At 43.5% G+C, this 15998-nt stretch overlaps 1 protein-coding gene across 9 annotated transcripts in view; it reads left to right on the top strand.

Moving 5' to 3' along the window:
* The first annotated feature begins 15482 nt into the window (after positions 1–15482).
* Positions 15483–15998, top strand: part of limch1b (LIM and calponin homology domains 1b) — a 235788-nt gene continuing 235272 nt past the window's right edge. For 4 of the 9 annotated variants that reach the window (XR_006156392.1, XR_006156391.1, XM_042737758.1 and 1 more), the window contains exon 1: positions 15483–15762. Coding sequence is in view for 6 of the 9 variants with exons in the window: in XM_042737758.1 (XP_042593692.1) it covers positions 15646–15762 (117 nt within the window). In the remaining 3 variants the exon portion in view is untranslated. The remainder of the gene's footprint in view (positions 15763–15998) is intronic. The other 5 variants (XM_042737756.1, XM_042737761.1, XM_042737759.1 and 2 more) reach the window with 2 other exon arrangements.

Below are 15998 nucleotides of genomic sequence, written 5' to 3'. Positions count from 1 at the left end.
CCCGGCGCAATGCGACGCAAGGCGCAGCGCAAGTGTGTTTGCTAGTTTCAGTCCGGCGCCGTTCGCATTTTCCCGTCCAGCGCCACGTCGTTTAATTAGCAAATGCATTTGCGCTCATTTTTGCGCCCATGGGCGTGCTGGTCTAAAAAAGACTGTGTTCAGGCGCATTGCTAGCGCAATGCTATTTTAAGGAGCTGAAAATAGACTGCGCCATAGACCAACTCAAACCTGGTCTAAAGTCTGGCGCAATGTTTTTTCTTTTTTATTTAAAGAGCGTACATATATATATATGCCTACATGTCATAATGGATAGTCATCGCATGTATCAGAATAAGGCTATTTATTTGCTTGCACACGAGCAGCTCCGTTTCATCTCGGAGACGCGTTCTTGCGCTTGCCAAATTCCGCCGTGTAAATAGCAAATCCGTCATGGCACGAGCGCAACTGGCTCTTAAAGTGAATGGAAGATGAGACTCTGATTGGTTTATTGCACGTTACCCCCAAAAATCACCCATTACTTATTAAGAGAATAGGGACAACCCGTTTAGACCATGCGCCCGGGCGCGCCAACCGTTTTTCGTCGTTAAAATTGCAAAAGTGGATTTGGACACGCCCTGAGTGCACCTGCGCCGTGCTCTTTACACTTTGCGTTTAGATCGTTAAAATAGGGCCCGAAATGTCAAAAACTGTGTTACTATAATTAATTTTAGGATTAATTTCGGCGTGTTGTATGATATTTTTGTGTTTCCGTGACGTTAAAAGATATGAAGAGATGGCACAGGCATATTTTGATATTATTTTAATGCTGATTAAGGCAGACTTATAATATGAAATGTGCATGTTCTGTTACAAATCTTTTCAACTAATGAACAGTCAACATAAATGATCCCTGTGATGTGTGATGGATTGAGATTTTTTGTGCCAAAAACTTGTGCAACTTCTGTTTCATCACAAATTTAATTAACTGGTATTAGATTTTAAATGATTTAAAAGGCATCATTTCATTTCTTGAGATAAATTTCTCATTTCTTTTTTTCTCCATTAGGGTGTGGCCAAAGCTTTCATTGGTGCTTTCACATCATTGCAAGTTTTCAGATGCTGGCCAGTCACTTCTTCCAAGGCTCCAAACACTGCCATGTGAGCAGACTGCTCCACTGAAACTGTACAGTGTGTGTGTACTTTCAACACTAAGAATTAAGGTAATATGTGTACAAGTTGAGAGTGTTTACTACAATTAAAATGTGCTTTATTGTTCTCAGTGGCATCTATGCTAATATTAGACTGTCTCATTATTATTCCAAGGTCATCGTAGCCACCAGATCCAGTCTGTATCCAGATCAGATGGTGGATCAGCACCTAGACATGCCCTCGATAGCCCTGAATGTCAGCGGACACCAGGACAACTAGATGAGCCCAGGAGACAGATCCCCTCTGAAGACCTCGTCACCTAGACAGCCAACGGGATAAGACCACAGGAACCAGACCAGTCCTCTGCAAATTCTGACCTGTGTTGCAGCCTGCAATTAAACTGCTGGATTTTTCTGGCCGGAGAAGAACGATGGAGTTTTGATTCCTTCTACACATGATTTTTCTGTTTAATACTGTAAAGCTGCTTTAACACAAGCTGTAGTGTAAAAAGCACTATGTAAATACAGTACAGTGACTGGGCTTTACTTGACTCAGTTCAGCTGAACTTTAATTCCTTGTTCATTTATTTTTTTTCTGACTTCTGCCTCATTTTAAAGATGTAATTGTGAACAGTATGTTTGTTTGCAAACATTTTGTTTAACTTAAAAAACGACTAATAAAGTTCATTAAACAAATGTTTAACATATTTTTTTCAGTTTTATTACAAATGTAATGTTTGACAACTAGAGCACTTTAGAGGGATAGTTCATCCAAAAATGGAAAGTTGCTGTTATTTTATTGACCCTCAGGCCATCCCAGATATTAGTCACTTTTTTTCTTCAGTAAAACGGTAAAGAAGATTTTTATCTGAAACGGTGAACCTTGGCGATTCATACACTGCACATCTGTGGCTGCTCGTTTTTGATTGTTTAGCCTCATAAGGCCTCAATGTGTCCTCAGAAGTCTTTGGTAATTTGGTCTTGTCTGTATGTTTATTTGATTCTCAAAAGCCAGCAGCCAGAGACATGCAGTTTACGAATTGCAATGTTTTCACCTAAAAATTTCCTTTACTGTTCAGTTGAAGAAAAAAGTTAACTACATCTTGGATGGCTTGAGGGTGAGTCAATTAACAGCAAAATTTAATTTTTGAGTGAACAATCCCTTTAAGCCTGCATGTTTAGTCTGTATGACAAATGTTATAAAAGCAGAATGATGAAAACCTTCGTTCTCTGTAAGAGAAAGTTGGTTCATGCAATGTTAAGACTAAAGCTTGCCCACATCAAAGAGGTTTCTAAGACATGAAAAGAAATGTTATTTGCAATGCAGAAAGACAGATTTTAATGTGTTATGAGTTTTATTCTGTTGAAGTAATGTTAAAGCTTCTTAGCACAGGAAGCTTAATTTAGTGATTCTGTGAACAGTAACACTATGTTAGTGCAAGAAAGATAATCAAGAGAATGCAAGCCCACAAATGCTGAAAACGTTCTTTCTCTGTTAGAGAAAGCTGGTTCATGCAATGTTAAGACTAAAGCATGCCCACTTCAAAGATGGTTCTAAGACATGAAAATAAATGTTATTTGCAATGCAGAAAGACAGATTTAAATGTGTTTTGAGTTTTATGCTATTGAAATTAACTTTTTTTTGAGCAATGGTAGCTTAGTTTAGTGTTTCTGTGAACAGTGACACTATGTTAGTGCAACTAAGCAAATGAAGAGAATGCAAGCCCACATATGTTCAAATCCTACTTTATCTGTAAGAGAAAGTTGATTTATGCAATGGTAATACTAAGGCTTGCACACATCAAAAATGTTTCTGAGACATGAAAAGAAATGTTATTTGCAAAGCAGAAAGACATTTAAATGTGTTAGGAGTTTTATACTCATGAACTTATGTTTGAGCATCGAAGCACAGGAAGCTTAGTTTAGTGTTTCTAAAGCATGTCCACATCAAAGATGTTTCTAAGAGAAAGTTGGTTCATGCAATGTTAAGACTAAAGCATGCCCACATCAAAGATGGTTCCCTATCTGTCGGTCATTACGAGTTATGTCGAACGACATATGGGGTCTCACTTGGGAGGCCAATCATCTCTGAGTTTAAGAGAAAACGCCAATGAAAATTAGCTAGTGGATTTTACATACCTGAGCTACTCCCCATGCCTATGGGTGTAAATAGGCGACAGGTGCATCCACTCTTCAGATTTTTGCTTCGGAGCCAAGTGGTTGTATGAAAAGCTGTTATACTCCACAAAGCCATTCATCTGCTGTGTGTTGGGAAGCTGTTCTGGTTGGCGGTACGGCGCAAACAGCGGTGTCCCTTTCAGCGATTCCCCAGGGCGCTTCAACTTAAAGAGCAGATTTCCTAAAAGAGCAAATTTTAAAGACGCCGTTTCGTCCATGTCCTTCTGGATGCGGTCGTTTCCTGTCCTCTGACAACGACTACGAGCGTTGTCTTCCGTGTCTGGGCATTCAGCCCGCTGAAGACCCGTTCGTGGATGGTTCATGCCCGCACTGCGTGTGTGACCATGGCAATGCTGCGATCGTGTATCTTCTTTCTTAAAGGGAAAGGAGCAGACCCCTCTGTCACAACCCGTCCCGGTTTCTCTGCCGCGAGCAGAGGACCGCGGGCTAGTGCTCTGGGAGATTTGTGGGTGACAGTGAGAGCTTTTCCGCCGGGCCACGCCCCACGGACCTCTCACCCCTCCCACAGTGCTTGTCCTGTGTGGCTGCTGGGTGATTCTGCTGGGCTGTCTTACGGCAGTCCCAGCATGTCATTCAGTTTGCCGCCGGGGGATCAGATGTCGATTGCAGCATCGGGGGATGGGCTGTTGACCTCTGTGGATGAAGATTCGGCGGGGCTGCCCTGCTCGGGTGTTGTCACCACTGCCGAATCAGACACAGAGTTGAAAGCCGTGCTTGCTCGGGCAGCTGTGAGCATCAGGATGGAGGTGAATACACCGCCCAGCCCTGAGTGCTCATGGCTGGTCAATTGGTTCTCGGTGTAGAGCGTGGCTCACAACTGAGTTTTGCTCTGGTTCCTTTCTTCCCGGATGTGCATGGGGAAGTGACGTAGTCATGGATGGCCCCTTTTTACGGCCAGAAGCCGCTCGTTTCCTTTCTCTGTCCTCACTACCCTCGATGGTGGGGCAGCTAGGGGGTGTGTCGACATTTGGCACTTGTGTCCGCAAAACGCCGCCACTGGGAGGAATAGTCCGCGTCTCCTGTCCAAGGCCTGTAAGCTGTCGGCTGCATTCACTGCCAAGGCTTATAGTGCTGCGGGCCAAGCTGCTTCTGCCCTGGGTGCCATGGCCATCCTGCAAATTCATCAAGCCAAGGCTTTAACAAATGCATGAGGGTAGAACCAACCCGAGGTTGATGCAGGAGCTGTGCACGGTGACTGACCTCACCCTTCCGGGCGACTGACCTCACCCTTCTGGGCGACGGAAGTCACGACGCAGTCCCTCGGGAAGGCGATGTCCACTCTGGTGGTCCAGTAGTGCTATCTCTGGTTCAGCCTGGTCAAGATGAGAGACGTTGACAAAGTGCACTTTCTTGACGCTCCCATAACCCAGGCTGGCCTGGGCGGCAGCGCTGTCGAGGACTGTGCCCAGCAGTTCCCGGCAGTACAACAGTAGACTGAGGCCATACAGCGCATCTTGCCCCGACGTGATCCTCTGGCTGCCACCATTCCGTTGTGGGCCGTGCCTCAGCCTGCTCGTCACCATGGGCGCCCTCCTGCATCTTCCACATCGGCTCCCCCCGTGCTGAGAGTTCTTCGAGGCCGGCGTGTCAAGCCCACGCAAGTGCGCAAGTGTGTGGCACCCCCATGTCTCACAACCACCCGCGAAATCATCCAAGAAGACGACGAAGCGGCCCTGACACAGGCAACTCAGAGATGTGGGAGACTGCTCTTCAGGAGGTGGCAGAGACAGTGCAACTCCTTCCCCTGGAGGAGGGCCAGGTGGAGAATTATTTTTGTTCCGCCGGTACCCACATTTTCAATAAAAGAGCAATTTCCCTTTCCTCCGAGTTGCATGGCTCATGGGTTGACATTGAGTGACGCACTGCCTCCTCATTCTCACCCACGACGCCCCCTTTTGGCAGTGGCCAAGAGGTTGCGGTTCAGAGACGCAACGCATCTCTGGCCAGTTCCTCCGGGAACACGGGGAGTTTTGCTGTGATGACAGCTGTGGCCGCGGTACACATTGTGTCACCATCACACCGATGTGTCGCCGCCTATTCAGCCCCTGGTCGGACCTTGCCTTTCTACGGGCTGGCGTGCCCTTAGAACAAGTGTCCCGGCATGTTGTTGTCACAACAGATGCCTCCAACATGGGCTGGGGCGCGACGTTTCAGGGTCCTGGACAGGGCCTCGACTGCTTTTGGCACATCAACTGTCTGTCCTCCCACTGCATGGATGCACTGGCACACAGCTGGCCTTGGGCTCTACACAAGTATGTGTTTCCCCCAGTGAGCCTGCTCGCACAGACACTGTGCAAGGTCAGGGAGGACGAGGAACAGGTCCTGTTTGTTGCGCCTTACTGGCCCAACCAATTGGTACTGGTTTTCGGAACTCATGCTCCTCGTGACAACCCCTCCCTGGCGCATCCCCCTGAGGAGGGACCTCCTCTCTCAGGGGCTGGGCACCATATGGCACCCGCGTCCAAATCTTTGGAACCTCCACGTGTGGCTTCTGGACGGGATGCGGCAGACCTAAGTAATCTGCCACCGGCGGTGGTAGACACTATCACTCAGGCTAGAGCCCCCTCCATGAGGCAGGCCTATGCTTTGAAGTGGAGTCTGTTCATGAATTGGTGTTCTTCTCATCAAGAAGACCCCTGGAGATGCTCGGTCAGAGTCGTGCTTTCTTTCCTGCAAGAAAGGATGGAGCGTAGACTTTCACCCTCCACCTTGAAAGTGGATGGCCGGTCCCTGGGGAGGCATGACTTGATTGTTAGGTTTCTGAGGGGTGCCAGAAGGTTAAATCCTCCTAGGACACCCCTGATACCCTCCTGGGACCTTTCTATTGTTCTGGCTGGACTTCAGAGGGGTCCCTTTGAGCCGTTGGATTCTGTTGAGCTCAAGTTCCTGTCTCTCAAGAGAGTGGTCCTGATCGCGCTCACTTCCATCAAGAGGGTCGGGGAACTCCAAGCATTTTCGGTAAGTGAAGAGTGCCTTGTGTTTGGGCTGACCTACTCTCACGTTGTCTTGAGACCCCGGCCTGGAACGTGCCCAAGGTTCCCACCACTCCCTTCCGAGACCAAGTGGTGAACCTGCAAGCACTGCCCCTGGAGGAGGCAGATCCAGCCTTGACGTTGCTGTGTCCCGTAAGAGCACTTCGCATATACGTGGACCACTCCCAGAGCTTCAGAAGCTCTAAGCAGTTCCTGGTCTGCTTTGGAGGTCAGCAGAAAGGGAAGACTGTCTCCAAGCAGAGGTTGGCCCACTGGATAGTGGATGCCATCACCTTGGCGTACCATTCCCAAGGCAAGCCGTGCCCCCTGGGGGTGAGGGCTCACTCCACATGGAGTGTGGCCTCCTCCTATGCACTGGCGCATGGCTCCTCTCTGGCAGACATCTGTCGAGCTGCGAGCTGGGTGACACCTAACACCTTCGCAAGGTTTTACAAGCTTCGTGTAGAGCCAGTTTCTTCCCGTGTGTTGGGTAACAGGTAATTGGCGGGAAGGACTGGCTCAGTGTCACGCTTGCTGCGCCATTCCCCCAACACAGGGATGCGAGCGCCTTTCTTCTCCCAGTAGAGTTCCCCAGTTGGTGTACCCTGGTTGAGCATCCTCCAGCACCCTCGGCGGTCAGACTTGGCGGAGCAGTCTGGCTCCAGGCCCAGTACTGGTGTTAGCATGCCCGGAGTCCCAGTCAGCCCCTGTAATGGGCTAGGTGTCCATATGGCTTGATTCCCTATGGGTAATCCCATATGTGTATTCTTCCATGGTAAGGTTTCCCTCTTGGTAAACCCGTGTCTTCCCTTGACAGACCTGCTCTGTCAGTCTCTTCTGGCAGCTTATCCATCCCTACTCTAAGGTAGGACCTGCCTCAGAGACCCATTCCATATGTAGTACTGCCCCCTGGGTCAGTCCATATCAATATCGCCACATGTCACCTCCCTACGGGTAGGATGTGGTCTCCGTAGTGACCTTTTCCTAAGGCTCGCTTCACCATCGTTCTGCCAAGCTGAAAGAACAAATAGAAAAGATTTGAAGCAATCTTTCACTGAAGGTTGAAATCCCTTCCAAAAACTTTTTGTGGACGGAAGAGCAGCATGGCCTTCTCCAGCAGTGATGTACTCACCCTTTTGGTCCCCTTCGGTACCAAGGTCAGTGAATTTGCGCTGGGGCTTACGACCTTAAGCGCAGCTTTTGTGACACGACAATTGCAGCGCCACAGGGTTGTGACGGTGTTCAGGTTGTGCCGTTTTCCATAGGACCCCATATGTCGTTCGACATAACTCGTAGTGACCGACAGATAGGGAACGTCTTGGTTACGTATGTAACCCTCGTTCCCTGATGGAGGGAATGGAGACGTTATGTCCCCATGCCACAACCTTGAACCATTCGCTGTTGCCGGGACACATTCTCGGCTCCTCAGCATAAAACCTGAAGAGTGGATGCACCTGTGGCCTATTTATACCGTAGGCACAAGGAGTGGCTCAGGTATGTAAAATCCACTAGCCAATTTTCATTGCCGTTTTCTCTTAAACTCAGAGATGATTGGCCTCCCAAGTGAGACCCCATATGTTGTTCGACATAACATCTCTGTTCCCTCCATCAGGGAACGAGGGTTACATACGTAACTGAGACGTTCTAAGACATGTAAAGAAATGATATTTGCAATGCAGAAAGAAAGATTTAAACGTGTAAGGAGTTTTATGCTCATAAATTTATGTTTGAGCTTCTTAGCACAGGAAGCTTAGATTAGTGTTTCTGTGATCAGTAATACGATGTAAGTGCAAGAAAGAAAATCAAGAGAATGCAAGCCCACATATGCTAAAAACGTTCTTTCTCTGTAAGAAAAAGTTGGTTTATGCAATGTTAAGACTAAAGCATGTCAACATCAAAGATGTTTCTAAAACATGTAAAGAAATGATATTTGCAATGCAGAAAGAAAGATTTAAACGAAGCTAGAAACTAAGCAAGCCAGAGGCGACAGCGGCAAGGAACCAAAACTCCATCGGTGACAGAATGGAGAAAAAAACTTGGGAGAAACCAGGCTCAGTCGGGGGGCCAGTTCTCCTCTGACCAGACGAAACCAGCAGTTCAATTCCAGGCTGCAGCAAAGTCAGTTTGTGCAGAAGAATCATCTGTTTCCTGTGGTCTTGTCCCGGTGGTCGTCTGAGACAAGGTCTTTACAGGGGATCTGTCTCTGGGGCTCTGGTTGTCCTGGTCTCTGCTGTCTTTCAGGGCTGTAGAGGTCTTTTCTAGGTGCTGATCCACCATCTGGGCTGGATACGTACTGGATCCGGGTGACTGCAGTTACCCTCTGACTTGGATACACACTGGATCTGGTGGCTATGGTGACCTCAGAATAAGAGAGAAACAGACTAATATTAGCATAGATGCCATTCTTCTAATGATGTAGCAAGTATATTGGGTGTTATGGGAAGTGTTCCCGGTTCTGGTTTACCTAATTAATGCAGCCTAAAAATCCTTTAACGGATTTGGATATTAGAAGCGTATTAGTGTGCTATGTGTAAGCCAGGTTAAAGAGATGGGTCTTTAATCTAGATTTAAACTGCAAGAGTGTCTGCCTCCCGAACAATGTAAGGTAGGTTATTCCAGAGTTTGGGCGCTAAATAGGAAAAGGATCTGCCGCCCGCAGTTGACTTTGATATTCTAAGTATTATCAAATTGCCAGAGTTTTGAGAATGGAGTGGACGTGGAGGACTATAATGTAACAAGAGCTTGTTCAAATACTGAGGTGCTAAACCATTCAGGGCTTTATTAGTAATAAGCAAGATTTTAAAATCTATACAAAGTTTGTTTGTGAGTCAGTGCAGTGTTGACAGAACCGGGCTAATATGGTCATACTTCCTGGTTCTAGTAAGAACTCTAGCTGCTGCATTTTGGACTAACTGGAGTTTATTTACTAAGCGTGCAGAACAACCACCCAATAAAGCATTACAATAATCTAACCTTGAGGTCATAAACGCATGGATTAACATTTCTGCATTTGACATTGAGAGCATAGGCCGTAATTTAGATACATTTTTGAGATGGAAAAATGCAGTTTTACAAATGCTAGAAACGTGGCTTTCTAAGGAAAGGTTGCTATCAAATAGCACACCTAGGTTCCTAACTGATGACAGAGCAGCCATCAAGTCTTAGACAGCGTTCTAGGTTATTACATGCAGAGCTTTTAGGTCCTATAATTAACACCTCTGTTTTTTCAGAATTTAGCAGTAAGAAATTACTCATCATCCAGTTTTTTTATATTGACTATGCATTCCGTTAGTTTTTCAAACTGGTATGTTTTGCCGGGCTGCGAAGAAATATAGAGCTGAGTATCATCCGCATAACAGTGAAAGCTAACACCATGTTTCCTGATGATATTTCCCAAGGGTAACATGTAAAGCGTGAAGAGTAACGGCCCTAGTACTGAGCCTTGAGGTACTCCATACTGCACTTGTGATCGATATGATACCTCTTTATTACTTGCTACGAATTGATGGCGGTCATATAAGTACAATTTAAACCATGCTAATGCACTTCCATTAATGCCAACAAAGTGTTCTAGTCTATGCAAAAGAATGGTGTGGTCAATAGTGTCGAACGCAGCACTAAGATCCAAAAGCACTAATAGAGAGATACAACCACGATCAGATGATAAGAGCAGGTCATTTGTAACTCTAAGGAGAGCAGTCTCAGTACTATGATACGGTCTTAATCCTGACTGGAAATCCTCACAGATGCCATTTTTCACTAAGAAGGAATATAATTTGACTCTTTGATTTTTGAATATAATAAAAAAAATAATAAAAAGTTAAAATTCCTTATTTCTCTGGATTTAAACATTTTTCAAAACATTTGGGATAATGTAATTACACAAGGCAGCAAAATATATAACACTGTTCTAGTGGTTTTTTGATATTTTAATAAAAAAAAAAACAAAAAAAGATATGACATTGTGAAAAAAATTCTGTGTTTCAAAGCTATCGTGCCAAGAGGCGTAATGATTTTAGGATTACAACTTGTTCGCTAGCACTCGCTTACAGTTTTTTTAAAAAAAAATTGGTTTGGTACCATTTTCATAAGGTGTACATTTTCAAAACTCTTAGTACAAAACTTTAAACTGATCACACTTGTAACACCACTTGTCATTCTTTCAAAACCTGATGTCATTGTAGTTGCACATATTTTCATTCCACATGTACTTTACCTATGCAAAGTGTTTATTTTAATTTTTGTTTACAACAATACTGTGGCTGCATGTGGAAAAAGAAAAAAAAAAAACCTCCAAACAACAACAACAACAACCTGTAAATGTAGACCTGACATTCGCATTAATTATCAAGCCAGTCTTCAACATTTGGCCATAAATTTTCATCATCATCACAGTTAATGTCTTCATTGTTCAGGCACCACAGGAAAAACCTTGTGGCATGATGAATCCAGGCTTGACATTGCTCTGCAGTTATATCACTACAAGCTTTATCCATGGCTTGAAGGGTGACATGCTCATGGGGATGGCGATCATACACCTTCCACCTCCATGTAGAAAAGAATTCTTCAGTTGGGTTGAGGAAAAGAGTATTGGGGAAGGTGGAGGATCATGAATAGAGGATGTGCCTGAAACCATTCCCGAACCAGCTCTGCATGGTGGAAACTGACATTGTCCCACATGATAACATCTTCACCCTGACAGCCCTGCTCAAGCTCATTTAGAAAAGCTATCAGGTGTTCAGTGTTGTATGACCCTAGAACTGGTCTACAGCCTTCCACACCATCTTCAGATATAGCTGCACACATCGAGAGGTTTCCCCCACATTGTCCAGGCACTTGGATGGTTGCCCTTTGGCCAGTAAGGTTACATCCATGGCATCTGGTTTTTGCCAGATTGAAACCGGCGCATATATATATATATATACACACACACACACATGATGATTCACAGCAGCATTCAGCTCCATCACCCTCAAAAATAATAATTTGGTTAGCTCTTACAAATAATACTTGACATTGTTAGTCAGTATTGTAAATTGCATGTCATACAGTACACCAATTTAGTGTTCTACCTGAACATATTCTGAACGCAGCTGTTTCAACCGGGAATTGCTTCTCTCAAAAGGTAAAGATTTGTTTCATAGAAATCTGGTGCTTCTTCAAAAGGCGGGCAATAGTTGGAAGGCTAATTAACGGCACATTGGCAAAGGTGTCACTGCTGTTCTCAATAGCCTGCTTGATTTCAGACAGCCAGATGTCATTACTTGCCCTGACCATTTCCACCACAGCTAACTCCTGCTGGTCAGTCAAAACACGGGGGCGACCACCACCAGGTTGTCTCCTGTTAATTCTGAGAGGAAAACTGTATGCGGTCAATATTTTACTATTACAAATTACATAAAACTGTGACAATTACATGTCTTCTATACTGTAGTGCCATTACTAATTACTACTAATGTAATAGTACTTTATTGTAAAAGTAAAGTGAAGTTACTATAGCAGACTTACTGATTATAGCAGACTGACAGTTGACCTTTGTAAGTTAGGCTGAACTAACTTGGCAGCCTATGCCATGGTATGACTGATGTAGAGTGATGAGGGAATTTTGAGGATTTTATTGGGAGCCTGGTTGAAACATGAGCCGAATTCCACAGAAAGGCAGGATGTTGTAAATCAACTCCCAGCACCACAATCTGATAACCAACCAACTCTTTCAGAGAAAAGCTTTCAACATTAACACCATTGGAACAATTATTGACAATTTCAATTCGAAGAAGAGATTGTCTAATTTGGGGCAAGTAATCGAAGAAATGGACAGTCTAAACCTCACATGTAAAGCCATGAGATTAAACAAGATCGTTGGATTGACTTCCCCCCACCTAGCAGAACCAGACTGAAATTCCTAAGGAGACCTGTTAACCCCTCTGGTCTTCACAGGACGTATCCTTACTCCCCAGAATGGCACAGAGAATGCCTTCCAATGCATATATGCACCAAAATGAACTCAAAAGACTTCTAAATGGATATCAGTCCATTGCTTAACTCCATTTTATACCTGTAACCCACACATTTGACTTTAAGTGTTTCTAAGCACTTATTGTGTATGTCTTTTTAAATAACTCTTGAATAGCTTAGGGATCATATTCATGTTTAGTATGTGTGTGTTCGAATATTCTTGCTTGAAACGTTTCTGACCATCAGTTATTTTGTCAAATGTATCATATTCTGGTTATAGGAATCATGTCCAAATTATACCCTGCAAGAGCGGGAAAATTCGGACCACGAGCTTGATAAGATAACATATGATTTATGAATGGGTGGGACAAACATCGCAACACCACGAGAAAAGACAATATCTAATTGGTCAAGACAACATTTGAGGTGTGGCCAAAAGGCCAGTTTAAATACTCAGGACATCATCAAATTTTGCTTTTAGCTTTTGTCAAGCTTTTGCTATCAGTCATGCCGGCTTTTAGCTTTGCTTGTAGTTTAAGCTTTTAGTCATGCTTTGTCATCACTTTTAGCGTTCTTCGAGCGCCGTTCCAGCGTGCTTCGGCCTGCACGCCTGCTGCTACTTAGCCACGATGAGAAGAAACACCACCTAGTCTCGTCAAACTTTACCTCTTTTCTTTTCCGTTTGAGAGTTTCGTGTTCTGAGTTAAGTTTTGTAACGCCGTGTCTCCGAGTCTGACCTCGCGTGCCCGTCTGAAACTTCAACCAGCCCACAACTCTGCATCTTCAGCCTACACCCAAACACGGCTTCCCAAGACGTCACTTCAACGACTACTGAACTTCCAGCCAATCAGCAACCTCGGGAACCCCCCTTTTCAGCGACGACAAAAGGGAACCCCGTTAAACAGGCAACGCAAGTAACCTCCAGACTCACATCTGTACTGGTGTTATCTAATATAATTTTAACCTCATTGAAGAACTCAGTGCGAGGGTTAATTAAGTGATTAAATGGTTGTTCATGTCTATGCAATTTCACGTATTGCTGTAAACTTGGGATTTCACATTCTCATTCTCTTAAACTCACTCTTTCCTAACGTTCTATCCTCCTGCAACTTGTGTGAATGTGTGAGTGCGTGTGCTTATGTGTTAGATTAGTTTATATGTCTTAGATTTATCTAATAAAGCCTTATTTATATTGGAAAGAGAAGTATCTTGTGTTTTGTGCTCACAAGTTAATGTCTTAAAACTGCCGATCTTGTTACTGTGCTAATTAATAGTGTTTTCACTATACTTTGGATATTAATATCCAGTGCAGAGTTGATGTTAAACGGCTCATTCAGTGAATCGCTGGCAGTTTCAGTGATCAGCCGTGAAACAGTGATTCTGTTCAAATTCCCTTTAAAATCTTAAATGATTCCCTTTGAGCTAAATTGACCTGTTTCCCTTACACCCCTGTTAACTACATGGTCAGTAATGATGGCCCAGACTTCATTAGAGATGATGGTGCGCTGTTTTCTGCCTACATTTCTCTGAAGACCACCTCTTTGTTGAGGAGCCCCACCACCTCTTTGTCTTGGCCCACGTCCACCTCTCTGTTGAGAAGCACCACCACCTCTTTCACTTAGTCTATGTCCACCTCTCTGTTGAGGAGCACCACCTCTTCAATGCAGGTTTACTCTCGCTACAAGTCTATCCTACTCCATGTTTGAACATTGCAAAGTCTCATACACAGTTCTGCTTATATGGTATCTTATTGTGATCATCAGGTGAAAATAATTAGTGGTCTTTCTTGACTGAAAGCTCTTGCAGCAATTTGTAACACAAATTATCAGACAACAATCAGACAAGTTGAAAATCTATGGACATAATAAATGATTCATTGATGAAACATTAAGATCAGTTGAATTAAATGATAGACAAATGTATTAAACTAAATGATAAGAGATGCAAATCAAAAGTTTGATAGTAATAGCTTTATGAAAGGCAGTTACTGTGAATTAAACATTTATATACGATGAAACACTTATTTTTGTGATTATGTGTATTGTACCAACACAATTAAAAATATGCTGAAACGTTTGAAAAAAGTGCACTTTTGATGATCTGTTGCGATATAAGTACTAAGAGTTTTGAAAGTTGCACCAAAAAAAAATAAAACCTGTAGTAAGCTAACGTTTCCTGAATAAGGGCTATACAGTTTTACACCTTCATATTATAATATAAAAAGCTGCACCACTGATATGAAGATGCCTTGTCAGACTGTTTATTGGGCAGAAAATAAAGCAAGTTTGTTCTTGAAGTTTTGCACTGAAATCTCTGAACTCGTTTTATATTAGACATTTGTACACTAAAACATATAATCTTTTAAATGTATAACTTCCAAGCAATGACACTTAGCATAAGAAAAGAAAGTCGACTCTGTAATCTCTATGAAATCTCTATAAAACGATATAATTAGGCTTGACAACGCAGTCGGTGCTACGATTGTGACAATAATTTAGTCTCTAATAATGGCAAGAAGTGGCAAAATACATTAAGTATTATGCAAATTAATCGCATCTGTTTTACTAATCAGAGACAACGCACAGACAAAGCTGTGCTCATTTTTAGACGCGTTAGTAGCCCGTGATATCCCCTAGATGGCAATACCATATCTGGTTCAAGATCTAATTAGAGGCAACATTAGTCACTGGTTTATAGAATCACTAGTAAACGATTTTATTTCGTAACATCAGTTCAAACACAACTAATATTTATTGGGCCATTTTATGACAGTGCTACAAATTTATCATTATTGTAGCTGAGTATAAATGAGTATCTGATTTTATGACATTGTTTACAAAGGACAACCAGCAATCACCAGTAACAAAATAAACATTAATCGGTTGGTTTATCTGTTTATAATGTAAGTTCTATGACGTAAAATTTAATAAAATAATGTTTGTAAAGTTGTAATTTAAAGCATGTTCGTAATCTTATGCAATAGTTACTTAAGTGTCCAAATTATTTATTTGATACTATTGTTTATGGTCTTAAAATGTTTTTATTTATTATTAAGAAAGTCTAACAGACACAAGAGCCCGTGGAGCAGGGTGTGTAAAGTAGTGTGAGTTGGGCGGTATTGGAGAATTGAAGTTTAACTCACAAGATTATTGGCTGTCTAGGCCAGTGGGCCTTGCTAGGATGCGATGGTACGATGTGATTGGTTATTTCAGCCGCGCCGCGGTTCGGCTGCGCTCTGACGTCTCTCATCTTATCCGCGAGTGCAGCAGCAGCAGAGCTCTGTCTGCGTCACGATACAAACAGAAACCTGAAATAACTTCACCTGGCGAGTTGCGTGACTTTCTCTCACTCATCGGGCGTGAGTTGGGTTTTTATTAAGCCATCACTTCTAAATGGCAAGTTCAGGTTCGGATGCAGGGCGGCATCTTCTTCAGCAGGCTCATCATCATCATCATCATCATCATCATCATCCCGAACCTGCTGTTCGCGAGGCGCTGAGATGGATAGAGGTGCGTGACGTCATAGCACTGCGTTATTTGGAAATACAGTGTTATCTGTGTAATGCGTACTCATGCTGAAGCTTTGCAACATTTGTGTCAGTTTTAACGCCATTTTTAACATTTAATCTCCAATGTCCGCTGTGTGGTTTGATGGTGGGTTATGTGTATGTACAATGTACTTGGAGCTTAGTGTGGCTACATGTGTTTACCTGTTGACGTAACATAGGTTTCATCGGACATGAAGG

This window comes from Cyprinus carpio, chromosome B14 (genome assembly GCF_018340385.1).
Source record: "Cyprinus carpio isolate SPL01 chromosome B14, ASM1834038v1, whole genome shotgun sequence".
NCBI lineage: Eukaryota > Metazoa > Chordata > Actinopteri > Cypriniformes > Cyprinidae > Cyprinus > Cyprinus carpio.
The sequence above is the reverse complement of the archived record's forward strand: the minus strand, read 5'-3'. Positions and strand labels throughout refer to the sequence as shown.